The 15925-nt window shown below is 37.7% G+C and overlaps 1 protein-coding gene across 2 annotated transcripts; it reads right to left on the reverse strand.

The window, feature by feature from the left end:
• Nucleotides 1–978: 978 nt before the first annotated feature.
• LOC133317659 (uncharacterized) lies at nt 979–3539 on the reverse strand. Of its 2 annotated transcripts, XR_009752350.1 has the most exons (3): nt 2663–3539; nt 1971–2200; nt 979–1891 (listed from the first exon to the last, which is right to left on the reverse strand). XR_009752350.1 is itself a non-coding variant. In XM_061519525.1 (2 exons), exons 1-2 carry the CDS (start codon nt 2918–2920, stop codon nt 2024–2026), a joined length of 435 nt encoding a protein of 144 aa, XP_061375509.1. In that variant the 5' UTR covers nt 2921–3539; the 3' UTR covers nt 979–2023. The 2 variants fall into 2 exon arrangements, 1 of the variants encoding a protein (XP_061375509.1); XM_061519525.1 differs by having other exon boundaries at nt 979–2200.
• Nucleotides 3540–15925: the final 12386 nt, after the last annotated feature.

Consider the following 15925-nt stretch of genomic DNA (forward strand, 5'->3'; position numbering starts at 1 on the left):
GACGCATGAGATCACCATCACCAGAGCGTCAGCACCCACCTATCAGGTAGGCCCTTCTGTGGTCCGACTCTCGTCGAGAGCACCAAATGATAGGGACCATGGGATCACCACCTTAAAAGCTAGCGCAAAGGATGAGAGTAGCCAAAGCCTTATAAATCTCACACCAATTGCGTACACAATCAATGTGAGACTCTTAACTGGATGCCAAGGTTTTATCTTTGTAAATTTGTAGTTTGGAATTTTCATGTGGTAGTTTTGTCGGGTTCACGGGGAGCATGGGGAATTTTAAGAATCTTAGTGTTTGTCTCTTTCTTTTATTAAAAAAAAAAAAACAAATCTTTCTTATTTTGGTAGAATTTTTGTTTTGTTTTGTGTTGTTTTGCTGTTTTTTTTTTTTTAACTTTTTATATTTTGAAATGAAATTGGGATTTTGGGCAAAGGTTTAACGTGAATTCTGAATCAGGGTAAACAATGCATGAATAATCCAGGGATAAGGAAAGTGGTTTTAGGTGGTAGATCTTTGTTGTTATCTTCATATATTTTTTTCCCTGCCTTCTGTGGTCATTTCTTAACTAACGACATTGCTTATAAAACTTTTTGTGAGAAGTCATTGTTTCTGCACCACATGTTTCATTTTATAAATTTACGAAGCATAGGATTTACTAAAATGAATGGAAGTTTGGGTCTTCTATGAAAAATGATCATTATCGTAACTATAGGATACATTAATGAACACACTGGTAAATGAATGTGAAAATGTCAGAATTTTTGTGGGGACTCTAATTTTGTGATAGTGATTATATTTCAACAGTGAACCTGAGTGCTTTTCAAAACTATTACTAGGTTGACAGTTCATTTGGTTTCAGCGATTTAGTCTGGTTTTGAGCCATTGGATTATTCAAATGATTCAGTGAGTTCCCTTAATCTCATAGTTGAATGTTGCAACCATATCAGTTTGTTTTCTCTAACACTTCCCTTGATCTTGTAGCTCGATATCAATTTATGCACTGCTTCATGTTTGAATGCTTATTTACAGAGTAGGAGGTTTCAAAATAAGAGTAGAAGTTGCTGGAAAGATACATATTTCAGAGACAGTAGTATGAGCCGGTTTAATCACTATGACTGAGTTCCTCATTATGGTGGGGATGTCCGCGCTGCTGGAGCCTGGTGGTAGGTACTTACCACATCAAACTTTTAGACCAACTTTTTCTAGTATAGCCCCAATTCCACAGCCACCATCATCGATTTGGTGTGAAATTTGTGAGGTTAAGTTGAGAAGTCACAAAAATATGAAAGAGCATAAGAATGGAAAGAGACATTGACGATTGTTGAAACTACATGAGGAATCAAAGAGAGAAAAAACTTCAAATGGACAACAGAGAAGACAGATGCCAAATTCTCAGATGAATTTAGTTGTTCAAACTAAGCCAGTTCTTAAATCTGAAATACATGGAAGCCTGGTAGAAATGAGTATTGAAGCTACTGCTGCCAAGCACAAGAATTACCTGGAGAAAAATATTGGGAAACCCAGTGATAACTTTGGTGCACAAGGTCATAATCTCAAGCGTAAATTGCAGGAGACACAGGAGGTAAATACATGAAGACAAATAATGGGATAAAAAAGCCAATGGATTCATCAAAACTTGAGGTCAATGCTGTGTCAAGTTATGTAGAACCTGTAGTCCAAGTACCTGATGAAGCACCACCTTTCTAGCTGAAGGGAAAAAAAGGGATAACTTTGGTGCACAAAGTCATGGTTTCAAGCATAAGATTGCAGGAGCCACGGGAGGTAAATACTTGAAAACAAATACTTCGATTAAAAACCCAATGGATTCATCAAAGCTTGGTGTCAATGCTTCTTCAAATCATGTAGAACCTGTACTCCAAGTACCTGCAGCAAATGATGATAAGCCACATTCAATCTCTGTGAAGTTGAATTCCCTAGCAGATTCTAATATTAAGACCCTAACTGAAGATGTGAGTCCTGATTCTGCAGCAATAGCAATAGCACCACCAAAAGGGCCTATGGGATCACAGGTATTCGCATCTGCACCTGCTGTGGAATCAAGTTTTGAATCATAAATTCAACATCTTCTACATGCTGAAACAGAACCCCAAGGATCAGAATCCAAAGGTCATTATGAGAGCCGAAATCCAACAACTCCTGAAAGCCCTCACGCCACAAGTAAGACAGAGTTACCTGAAACAAGTGTACAGAGTTTTAGTGCAATGGATCATGAAAGCAGATGTACAACTCCAAAAGCTGCTAATCATAAGTTTTTGAGTTACGTACGGTTAACAAAAAGACATTGCCAAAAAACAAAACATTTCAAATTCTTTCTTCTGCTCATTTCAAATTTTTATAATGTTTGTCTCGTTTAAGGAGGACAAGACATGCCAAAAAACAAAACAAAACAGTTTCAAAAGTTTACTCAATCAACAATTATTCACATGTCATGAAGTTAAACCAACCACTAGTAGAATAGTTGGTTCATTCAATTGACAAATCTAAATTAGCCAAAATGGATAGGTTAAGCAGATTCATGCCTGTCACAGTAATCCTGAATAAAATTTATAATCAAATTTGTAACTAGATCTCTTAAGAAACAACCATTGTATTGTTTGATAGTTTCATTGAAAAATAGCAAATGATGAGAAATACCTGAGACAACTGAGTTAACCCAAACTTAGTGGTGAGAACATCCATCTTTTCTGCAGCTTTAGGCTCTTTTGGTGGTGCTATTGCTATTGCTGTAGAATCATAACTCACGTTATCAGTTTGTGTCCTAATATTAGAACCTGCAGGGCCATTCAACTCCACGGAGATTGATTGTGGCTGTACATTTGTTTCCATGGTAGGATTTTGAATCTGATGATGTTTTTTTGCCTTCTGACACTTTTGTCTCTGGGGCTGAGACATGTTGAAGCTGTCGCTCTAAACTTGATCCTTACAGGTGTTGGCACCTTTATCTGAGAAGCCACAGACCCTGATGGTGGTGCTACTGCAGGTACGTCGAATATAGGTTCTGTGTGATTTGATGGAACACAGGCTTTGATGAATCCTTTGGTTTTCTTATCAAAGTATTTACCTCCTATGGCTTCTGCAATCTTATGCTTGAAATCATGACTTTGTTCACCAAAGTTATCCCTATATTTCCCTTCAGGCCCTTCAACTGAAACTTCAGCAGGTACTTGGACAACAGGTTCTACATAACTTGACACAGCATTCACAATAACTTTTGATTAATCCATTGGCTCTCTTATCCCTTTGTTTGTCTTCATATATTGGCTCCTATGGCTCCTGCAATCTTACGCTTGAATTCATAACCTAATGCACCAAAGTTACCCCAGCCCCCAGGTAACTCTTGTGCTTGGCAGTAGTAGCTTCAGAACTCACATTCTCTATCAGGCATACAAGTATATTAGATTTAAGAACGGGCTTAGGTTGAACAACTGAATTCATTTGAGAATTTGGCATCTGTTCTCTCTGTTGTCCATTTATCATGATAGTTTTGATAATGATAATTTTTCATAGAACATCTAAGATTCCATTCATTTTAGTAAATTTGATGCTTCCTAAATTTATAAAATGAAACATGTGGTGCAGAAACAATCACTTCTTCTCACAAAAAGTTTTATAAGCAATGTAGTTAGTTTTGAAATAACAACGGGAGGAAGGGGGCAAAATATATCTAAAAGAAAACAAGAAACACCTACCAACTAAAACCACTTTCCTTACCCTGGATCCTTCATTCATTTTTTATCCTAATTCAGAATTCACATTAAACCTAATTTTCAAATTTAAAGTTAAAAAAAAAAAAAAACCAAAATTTCAATCAAAACGAAAAAGATTTTTTTTTTTAATAAAAGAAAGAGACAATACAAATGAAAGAGACAATACTAAAAAGAATCTTGAAATTCCGCATTTCAATCAAAACCAATTTTTTTTTTTAATAAAAGAAAGAGACAATACAAAAAAGATTCTTGAAATTCCGCATTTTACTCAAGAACCCCGACATACCTACCACATGAAAATTTCAAACTACACGTTCACAAAGATAAAATCTTGACATCCATACAATACAAATGTGACTATGCTAAAAAGAAAGGAAAAAAAATTCAATTCAAACTACACGTTCACAGATAAAATCTTGACATCCATACATTTCAAACTATTTGATTGTGAAAAGATTTTGTGTTCTTCAAGTGAGAGGTGACAAGTGATGACAATTTAGGAAAACGAACAAAATGCTACACTATTCACAAAAAAATGAGCTGAATGCCATGGATCGAAAATATTTTTTCAAAATGTCATGTCACCTAACTCGCTACAACACATGACGAGTTAGGTGTGGACATATGGCAGCAGGTTCATGGCCACATAAGCCGCTGCAGAGTGCAGCAAAATTATGTGGCAGATGGCGTGTCAAACTCACTATGCTGCATAGTATGTTACGTGGCAACTTGGCGTGTTATGTGTCTGACATGTGTCAAACTCGCTATGCTGCATAGCATGTTAATGTCAGTTTTTCTGACACGTGACCATACATGTTGTGCTGCATATCATATACATGCTGTGCTGCATAGCATATTATGTGTAAATATTCCAACAGTCCAATGATTTTTGGTCTAATAAATTCACCACTTTCTTTCGCATTTCTTGCATCATTGTGGTCTAATAAATTATAGGAAAATTTTAATTATTGAATTTTGTATTTAGAAATAAAATAATTTAAGGAAAAATAATATTGGTTTGAGTATTTTAGTTTTAAATAACTTATGTTAAAATAATTTAATTTAGGACTGTTAATTTAATTTTATTTATGTGTGTTAATTAATTTAATTTTTTTTACCAAATTTTTTTAATTTAATGTAGGAGTGTTAATTAATTTAATTTAATTTAGTTTATGTTAGGTTAAATAAATTTATTTTTTTGGTAAATATGTTAAATAAATTTAATTCAGGAGTGTTAATGAATTAAATTAAATTTATGTTTGTTAATTAATTATTTTTAGGAGTGTTAATTAATTTCATTTGATTTAGTTTATGTTAAGTTAATTTTTTTTGAACTGTTAAGTAATTTAATTTAATTTAGGAGTGTTAATGAATTAAATTTAATTTATGTTTGTTAATTCATTTAGTTCAATTTTGTCTGTATTAAATTAAATCATTTTAGAACTGTTAATTAATTATTTTTAGGAGTGTTAATTAATTTTATTTGATTTAGTTTATGTTAAGTTAAATTGTTTTTGAACAATTATGTAATTTAATTTAATTTAGAAGTGTTAATGAATTAAATTTAATTTATGTCTATTAATTAATTTTGTTTATATTAATTTAAATTATTTTAGAAATATCAATTAATTATTTTAGGAGTGTTAATGTAACATCCCTGGCGCTGACGAAGGCGATGAGTGATCGCCCGTGCGAAAGGGCATGGACAACGAGCGACTCTTGGCAGGCTTCCAGCGACGGGCGTACATGAATGGATCGAATCAACACCCGAAAGAGAGGGATTCCAGAGACTGTGCTGGTATGGGACGGTACAGTTGAGAATGACTTATAAGAATTAATTGGTACTGCCTATACTAACAAGATGCGTCTGCTTTTCGATAGCCCGGAACGGAAGAACTCTATAGTTAAGCGTGCTTGACTTGGAGCAATTTCTGGGATGGGTGACCTCCTGGGAAGTTTTCCTGGTAAGTGTGCGAGTGAGGAAAAAGCACACTGAAAAGTCTAGTGTTAGTATGTGGGGATAGTCATTGATTCTTGAAGTGGCCAGGCGTTATAAGTGGTATCAGAGCAGGGCCTCTCTTCCAGTATGGTGTGGTTCGAGGACGAACCAGACGGAAGCTGGTGGGCATGTAACATCCCGAGCGCTGACGAGGGCGAGGAGTGATCGCCGGTGTGAAAGGGCATGGACAAGGAGCGGCTCCTGGCAGGCTTCCGGCGACGGGCGTACATGAATGAATCGAATCAACACCCGAAAGAGAGGGATTCCAAAGACTATGCTGGTATGGGACGGTACAGTTATGAATGACTTATAAGAATTAATTAGTACTACCTATACTAACAAGATGCATCTGCTTTTCGGTAGCCCGGAACGGAAGAACTCCAAAGTTAAGCGTGCTTGACTTGGAGCAATTTTGGGATGGTTGACCTCCTGGGAAGTTTTACCGAGAAGTGTGAGAGTGAGGAAAAAGCACACTGAAAAGTCTCGTGTTAGTATGTGGGGATAGTCATTGATTCTTGAAGCGGCCAGGCGTTACAGTTAATCAATTTAATTTAATTTAATTTAATTTATGTTAAGTTAAAATTGTTTCGAACTGTTAAGTAATTTAATTTAATTTAGGAGTGTTAATGAATTAAATTAAATTTATGTCTGTTAATTAATTTAGTTTAATTTACTTTTACTAATTTAAATTATTTTAAAACTGTTAATTAATTATTTTTAGGAGTGGTAAATTTATTAGACCAAAAATCAATGACATGTATCATGCTATGCAGTGTAACACCCGGTCGCTTCAAGAATCAATGACTATCTCCACACACTAATATGAGACTTTTCAGCATGTTTTATCCTCACTCACACACTGCCTGGAAAAACTTCTCATGAGGTCACCTATCCAGAATTATTGCAAGTCAAACACGTTTAACTATGAAATTCTTCCGTTATGGCTACCGAAAAGTAGATGCATCTTATTAGTATAGGTAGTACAAATTAATTCTTACAAGCTACTCCAACTGTGCAGTCCCATACCTGCACAGTCTTTGAAATTCCTCTCTTTCACGTGTCAATTCGATTCACTCATGTACCCCCGCTGGAAGCCTTCCAGGAGCTACTCCTTGTCTGTGTCCTTTTGCAGTATACCCTTTCGCACCGACAATCATTCTCCACCCTCGTCAGCACCCGAGATGTTACATGCAGCATAGCGAGTTTGACACGTTGTCTGCCACATAATCTCGTTGCACTGTGCAGCCACTTACGAGGCCATGAACCTGCTGCCATGTGTCCACAACTAACTCACCAGGTGTTATAGCCAGTTAGGTGATGTGGCATTTTGAAAAAAAATTCCAAACCGTGCATTCAGGTACTTTTTTGTGAAATGTGACTGTTGAAAGCAAGTTTTAAATTTAAAATCTTGTTGTATTAGTTTCTAGAATGTAATCTGATTGTTAATATTTTTAGGATGAATTTGTTAGTTTGTTTCCTAATGTTATGATATATTGTTATACCCATTTGTATATATAAACCTCATTGAAGAGGAAGTAAATTAACGGAAAGTATTTACTTTATTCCCAGTATTGAATTTTAACATGGTATCAAATGTGTTCTGATCCTAGAAATTTTTTTTACCGTATTCCCACACCTACTCGACCCGAATATCATCCTCCTCCCCACTTTATTTTTCCCAACCCGAACCGAATTCCTTCCCTTTGAAACTCCAAATCCCTAATTTCTTCCTTCCCCTCTTCTATGGATGCCAGAAATGAAAACAACGATTCATCCACTCCTCACACCACCACAACGTCTAATGTTTCCTCATCCTCCAATATTGTAATCCAACAAGAAACCTCTTCCTTCCCAATCATTGTCGTCCTTGATGATTCGAACTTTCCCCTCTGGTCTCAGTTAATGAATATGAGAATAGGGGCAAGAAATCAGATTGTCGTGATGGGACGACAACAAAGCCTCCACCTGGTGATCCGCTCTCGATGCCTGGGTGACTGACAATAAGAGAGTGAAGAGCTGGCTCATCGACGCCATGACTCCTCCACCAATGCAGCGATTCATCCTTTGGACACCACCCATGAAATCTGGGAAGCGGCCCGCCGAACCCTCTATGATGGGACCGACAAAACATGTCTCTTCGATCTCAACCAACGAATAAATATAACCACTTAAAATAATATTTTGTTAGTCAAAGAAGGTCAGTTCAAGTTGTACATGCTTGATTTCCTTTAATCAAAGGGGTTGGTTTATTAAAAAATGACATTTCCTTATTTTTTGTTCCCAAAATATAGTAGTAAAATATTCTAAATTTATGTGATTGTAAAAAAAAAGTTCTCTTAATTATTATTTATTGATTTTCGTTTAAAAATTATAAATAACTGTGTCTTGTATTCTTGAAATGAAATCAGATTCCCAACTTAATCATAACTTACAGTCGTCCATCAATTAATGCAATTATTTATTAAAATCGAAATTTCCTGAGTAATTAATTTCCTTTTTTTTTCTTTCTTCTTCATTTTTTTCGGTAGACTTCTTTTTGTTTCTTTTACTGATGCATGCGTACCAATTTTTTCATTTATTTAGGCCTGTTTGTTTATATTTTAAAAATATTTTAGAAAAAATTTAAACCAGAATTTTTTTTTAATACAATTTTAAAAATAAAATTTTGTTTTAAAAATTTTCATAATAATTAGAAAACATTTTTAAAAATTTTAAAAAATTACTAATTTCTTATAAACTCGAAAGAATATTTTTAAATTTTGTGAAATTACATACTGCTTATCCAGATAATATCATATTGGTCACTAAACAACGGTTATGATCATAATCACCAAACAAGCCCTAAATTTTAATATCCTATCATATTTGCTCTAACCCAACCCTCTTAAAATTAGATATAAACCTGTAATTAGTAGGGGTGAAATTGGGCCGGGCTGACCTACTGGGGCTTATGGTTTGGCCTACGTCAGGCCAGACCTGGCTTAGTATATTTCATAAAATAGGTCGGGCTTGGGCCTTAAAAAAACTTGTTTAATAAATAGTTCGTAGGCCCACTTTTACAAGGCCTGGCCTACAAGCCTACAGGTCAACCTATATTGTACTATTTATTTTAAATAAAATAAAATAGAATAATTATGTCTTAAAGAAAAAATAAAAGATATAAATTTAATCAATTGCAATTATTTATAACTCAATTATATTCGATTATATTTTAATAGAAATCTGATTTTATTTCTTATGTAGAAAGAACCAATATCTCAACTTGTTAAATTGTGTATATAAATATATTAAAAGGTTTTTCGGAGAAGTTATACTTACTACAAGTGTCATGATATGTTTGTTGGATTTATGTAGTTATTTTAATTTACATAGTATGAATTTGTTTGTTGTATCTGATGTTATTTAATTTGAGCATTTTGCTTTTGAAAGTGACTTAAATGTATATTGTGATGAGTTTTGTTGTGATTCATGATTCTGTTTGGACGTTGAAATTGTGACTTTTTGTTTAGCTACAGAATTTGAGTATTTTGTGAAGCTGATTCATAGTTCTGTTTGGAAGTTAAAAATTAATAGGCTAATAGGTTAGGCCAGGTCATTTGTTTTTTTATAAACAGACTAACAGTTAGACTCGTAGTAAGCTTGAGTCAAACTAAATTGAAATTTTTTGGATTAGGCTTGAGCTTTTTTGAACAAAGTTTGACCCAGCCTAACTCACTTTCACCCTAGTAATTAGTATACGAGAAGCGGATAAAATAAATTTGTCCTATCTATTAGTTCAAGCACAGTTCTATCATATCTATATTATCATGTGCATCAAAAGACCTTTCACATTATATTGCTTCATAAGTATTCACATGACAGCAGTTGGCTATTAATACGAGTGATCCCATATCGTAAATTCATAATGAGAGAGAATCATAAAGAGTCCCAAAGTTGTTACAAGTAAAATTTTTTAAGGGAAATTATATTCTTATGTGACATAAGACTCTTCTCTTATTTTACACTCACATAAAAAGACGTGCTTCACTTTTCTTTTCTTTTTTTTAAATTGATGGGCCCTACTTAATTTATCTCACAACATAAGATAACTTTTCTCATACAACATAGGATAAAACCCAAAATCTTAATATCTTTTACTCCTTCAACATTCTTTCCAATCTCATTCACAACTATATGGACGTTCAAAAGATTTTAAACAAGATCAACAATAGCAGCTACGACAATATCTTCTCCACTGCGCTCAATGTTGCGCTCCTTTCCCTCGGCTCCCATACTAGGCAACAGAGTTTCGCCGCAGTAATAGACTCTATTGACACTGATCATGACGTGTACATTAAATTCCTCGAGTTCGCAATTTCTTCACCTACTCGATTTTGAAAAATAAACTTCGAAAGATGATTTCTTTCTTTCTTTATTTTTTTTTTTTTCAAATAAGGATATATTTTTCATTATTGAATTAAAGAAAACAAATCTTGAAATCAACCAAAACCAGGAATGAAATCAGAACGACATATAATTTCTTTCACTGATATTTTAAACTGGGAAAAAATCAAATAATAATCATTAAAATTACAATTAACAAGTTTAGAAATATTTATATATATATATTTATTTATATTTAATATTTATTTTTAAAATTTTTATCCATATTATTTTGAAGAGAGATGTAAATAAAATGTATCTATGACAGAAGTTGACTAATGTAATTAGAGAATTCAACGACAATCAAAAAGAACTTTACATTTGAATTTAAATTTAAAATTTTAGGAGGTGCGATTTACATTGCGAGAAAGTATGTTCTTGAACTCTTCCTAACTTACACAGTCATCACCATCGGCATGGCAGGGGAGCCTTCGTGTAGATGATATGCTCTTTATTGGAAATAACATGAAGGTAATGTCAAGTATAAAAAGTTGGCTGAGTAAACGTTTTGATATGAAAGCTCCGGAGAAGCTAATTTTATTCTTGGTATAAAACTCTTACGAGACTTGAATAATAAGTTATTGACATCACCTTAGGCTACTTTTATTGACAAAACTCTTGTCAAAATTCAACATGGGGAATTCTAAGAGGATAATTGTAGGAGGATGAAGGGGTAGTAGGAGAAAGAACGAATCGGGGACGATTGGGAAGAGAGGGAGATAAGAAAATTGTCAAACAACTCTATATTTTCATTGAGGTTTGATTTGCAATATTTAAAGAAAGTGCACATCCTAATCTAGAATTCAAATAACGAAATTTGTTGGAACAACCAATCCTAAAATTACGAAGGGAAATAACAAATCCTAAAAATAGGGATAGAAATAACTAATCTCCTAATTACAGTTAAGCTGCATGTTTATTGGAATTTAAACCAGAACAATTTGCAATGCTGGGCTTGGATCATGTGAGGTAGTCATCCAAGTGTTTTGGGCTGATCCGCGTGCGTTTGGGTTGTGTCCTGGTGGGCTGGGTCACAACATCACCTTCCCTTTTTGAATTATCCATGTCCGCATGGATGGGAATTGCATTGGATTGCCGTCCACTGGGAGCGTGCCGCGTGGAAAAGCCAAGCTTATCTTCTGCCCGTTGGGCTGTGTCTCCAGGTGTAGTGTCATGATGACCTTGCTTTGTCATAATGGCCTTGGTTGCTGTGTCCGAGGCGTGCGTTAAAGGTTTGGACGATGAATACTTATCATCATTTTGCCTTATTTCCTCAGTCGTTCTCTGTCTCGTCTTTTCGTCTTCGTCGCTATCTTGTGCCATTTCTTCTTCCCACGATGAATCTTCTGGTGCACCGTCGGTCCACTGGACTAGGACCTCCTTAACTAGCTTCCCCTTTTTCCAAACCTTTCTTTCGCCGAGTATAGCTACTGCACGGTGAAGTGGTTTAAATCCTTCGTGTGTGGTGGAAGTGGGTGGACTTTGAACGAGGGTGGCGAAGCAAACGGTCGGAGTAGGGAAACGTGAAACACCAGGTGTATCCTTGAAGACTCTGGTAATTGAAGTTTGTAGGCTACGGAACCGATTCGCTGCAGCACCTCAAATGGACCGTAGTACCGGAGTGCGAGCTTCTGAGAGGTTCGTTTCTGGACGGTGAGCTGTCGGTAAGGTTGTAGTTTAAGTAGAACCAGATCTCCTTCCTTGAACTCCCATTGCTTTCATTTTTTGGCGCTGTAAGCCTTCATTGCTATCTGAGCCTGATTTAGATTTTGCTTCAAGTTTTCCATTATTTTGTTTCTGTGTGACAGATCTGTGTCTATGGCTTCTAAGGTGCTTGATCCAAGACAGTACGTTAACAAGTTCGGAGGGGGAACACCAAATGTGACTTCGAATGGTGTATAACCCGTCGATCTGTTGAAGGAGGTGTTGAAATGAAACTCGGCAAAGCTCAAGATTCGTGACCAGTGGTTCGGGTTCTCGCGTACGAAGGCTCTAAGGTATTGCTCTAGACACCTGTTTACGCGTTTAGTTTGACCGTCGGTTTGCGGGTGATATGCTGAACTGTAATGCAGGTTTGTGCCTTGAAGTTCAAATAGTGCTCGCCAAAAGTTGCTGAGAAAGACCGGGTCCCGATCAGAGATGATGGTTTTTGGAAACCCATGGAGCTTCCCGGTAGATTCCCAGAATTCTTTTGCAACCCGTACTGCTGTGAAGTTAGCTGGTAAGGGTACAAAGTGTCCTCCTTTCGATAACCTGTCCACAGTAACAAAAATGACACTAAAACCATTAGAGTTAGGTAAATGGGTGATAAAGTCCATGCTGAGGTCAGTCCAGATAGTGTTGGGTGGTGTTATAGGTTGCAGTAGCCCGTACGGGGAATGGTTTTGTGGTTTCACTTTCTGGAAGATCTCACAATGTGTGACAAAATTCCTAACATCTCTCTTCAATCCCTTCCAGGTGAAAACTGTGTTGATGCGTAGGAACGTGTTCTGGACCCCTGAATGTCCCCCTTGCAAGGAGCTATGGAACTCGTGGAGCAGCTTCTCCTTCAGAGTGGATTGTTCCGGAATATAAATTCTGGACTTGTGAAAAAGCAGATCGTTTTTTATTTTCCATGCTTCCCATTTAGTTGGTTCTGTAATAAGGCCCTGGATGACTGCAATAGCGTAGGTGTCTTGCTTTAATTCCTGCTGCAGAATGTGTGTGATGTTGCATGTTGGCCCTGTGATTGTGGCAAACTGGGGGTGAGGTAACTCAGTGCCTCCTTCTGGAAATCGAGACAAAGCATCTGCAGCTGCATTGTCTTTTCCCGGTTTGTAGACAATGGTGTATGAGAAACCCAGAAGTTGTGACAGGAACTGTTGCTGCTCTGGGGTTTGAACGACTTGGTTTATCAGGTGGAACAAGCTCTTATGGTCAGTTCGAATGATGAAGGTAGCTCCTAATAAATACTGTCTCCATTTGGCAACACCACTAGTAATAGCAAACATTTCGCGTATGTAGGTTGATTTCTTCTGCATTGTCGGGGATAGTTTCCTGCTGTAGAACGCAATAGGTCTATCATGCTGCATTAATACTGCTCCGATTCCAACACCTGATGCATCTGTCTCTAAGATAAATGGAATTGAGAAATCGGGTAGAATCAGAATAGGTGCTGTGGTGAGTAATAACTTCAACTTGTCAAAAGCCGCAGACTCCTTGTCTCCCCATTTGAATTCTGTTTTAGAGGTTAAGTCTGATAGAGGAGCAACTATGGTGGCAAAATGTTTTATAAATCGCCTGTAATATCCAGCCAAGCCTAGGAAAGCCCGTACCTGAGTCACGTTCTTAGGTTGTGTCCAATTTGTGATTGAACTAATTTTTTCCGGGTCTGGTGACAAACCTTTCCCAGATATAATGTGGCCTAAAAACTGGATTTTCTCTTTGGCAAACAAACATTTAGACTGTTTAGCAAAAAATGAGTGTTTCCGTAGAGTGGATAAGACCGTCAGTAGGTGTTCCTTGTGTGCATTCAGTGTTGCGCTGTATATTAAGATATCATCAAAGAAAATTACCACAAATTTCCTTAAAAATGCTGAGAAAACCTCATTCATAGTAGCTTGGAAGGTAGATGGTGCATTGGATAGCCCAAATGGCATCACGAGGAATTCGTAGTGGCCATGGTGTGTGCGGAAGGCTGTCTTGTGAACGTCAGATGCATCCATGAATATTTGGTGGTAGCCTGACCGTAGATCGAGTTTGGAAAAAATTGATGCTCCATGTAGTTCGTCCAATAATTCGTCTATGGTAGGAATTGGGAACTTGTCCTGCACCGTGATTGCATTTAAGGCTCTATAATCAACGCAAAAGCGCCACGTTCCATCTTTCTTTTTTACTAGTATGACCGGTGAGCTATAGGCGGAATTACTTGGGCGTATTATTCCTTCTTTCATCATCTCTGTGACCAGCTTCTCAATCTCATTTTTTTGGTAATGTGGATACCGGTAAGGCCGTACCTGTATTGGTTTTGTGTTGGGGAGAAGGTGGATATGGTGGTTTGTTGGTCTATGTGGTGGGAGTTTAGTGGGTTTGAGGAATACGTCCTGGAAATTGGTTAGGATGGGTGAGATGGTGTGTGGGATTGTAGGGGTTGGGTCTGTATGTGGGTGGGGAGTTGATGCCGTCATGCACATGAGATAGGCCTGTATTGGTTCCTGGGCTATGAGTTTGTGTAATTGGGAGTTGGTAATTGCGGAAGGTGTTAGACTGGTATTCCCTTGAAGAGTGATGGGTTTGGAGTGGTGGGTAAAGGTCATGGTCAGTGTTTGGTAGTGTGTTAGGACTGGTCCTAAGGTTGATAGCCACTGTATGCCTAGGACAATATCGGCGCCCTGAAGTTCTAGCACAAAAAGGACTATGTCAAAAACGTGTTGATTCGGGAGAGTAATACAAACCTTAGTACACATCCCTTTGCAGCATAGGTTGTCCCCGTTTCCCACTTGGACCTTGAATGGGTTGATGGACTGGATGGGTAAGTGCAAGTGATTTGCAGCGCGTTCTGTAATAAAGTTATGGGTGCTGCCATTGTCTATCAGTATCTGGACAGCTGTGCCTTTAACAGTGCCCGTTAGTCGAAATGCCTTGGTGGAGTGGTGACCAAAGAGGGCATTGAAACTGATTTCTGGATACGCAGGGATGTCCGGAATAGATTCTTCCTCTGTTTCCTCTGCATGCGCAATCTCTTCATCGTCATCTACTAATATGCACATAAAGGTAGAACCTTGTTTGCATTTATGGCCAAAAACATACCGTTCGTCACAGTTGTAACATAGACCCTTTTCTCTTCGTGCCATCATTTCTGTTTGGGTGAGCCGTCGTATTGGTACAGAAGTTGACTGGGGTGTTGGTGGTTTGCCGGGTTGAGTGATGGTGTTAGATTGGTTACGTTGTCCCCACCGTAGTGTGCGATCCTCCGCTTCTGCGAAATTGCGTGCAAGGCCCCAGGCGACATGGAAAGTCTCGGGTAAATGTGCTTGAACATCACTACGCACCTTTGGTTTTAGCCCCGAGATAAACATGCTTTTTCGAAGGCCGTCCGTTATGCTGTGTACTTTACTTGACATAGTTTCGAATGTTGCTTGGTATTCACGGACCGATCCTGTTTGGGTCAGCCGACATAATGCTCCTGCTGGATCCTCATAAACTGTTGGGCCATACCTGCTGATTATGGCTGTCCAAAAGTCTCTCCAGGTTGCAATTAGTCCCTCGCGGGACAGATTGCGGTACCAGCTTAAGGCTGGTGGATCTAGGTGGAAGGCGGCCAGACGGAGCTTCTCCGGTTCTGTGATTGAATAATATTCAAAATACTGGTCCACTGCGAATAACCAGTCTTTAGGGTCTCCCTGGGCAAACCGAAGGAATACAAGGCAGACCGGTTTTGGCTGGTTCGGATATGTACGTGTCGGACCTGGTCCAAGAACGCTACCTGAAGGTTGGTTGTTGCGCTGGGCTTCGAAGATAGCGGTTATTTCGCGCTGGAACTGATCGAACCTGTGGTCTAGTTGCTCCTGGTTGGAGCGTTGCATCTGCATCATGAAGGTTTGCCGGTCCTCATTTGCGGATGTTATGAACGTAGTTAGCCGTTCCTCAACAGCGGTGATCTGTTCTTGCATCTGAGCCATGCGGGTAGTCTTTTCAGCCATGGAGGTAAGTTCAGGAATGAAAGCACCAAAATGTAGGAGGATGAAGGGGTAGTAGGAGAAAGAACGAATCGGGAGGATTGGGAAGAGA

The sequence above is a fragment of the Gastrolobium bilobum genome, unplaced genomic scaffold (genome assembly GCF_033153095.1).
Source record: "Gastrolobium bilobum isolate Gb01-03AN ecotype WA unplaced genomic scaffold, APGP_CSIRO_Gbil_v1 utg356, whole genome shotgun sequence".
Lineage (NCBI taxonomy): Eukaryota > Viridiplantae > Streptophyta > Magnoliopsida > Fabales > Fabaceae > Gastrolobium > Gastrolobium bilobum.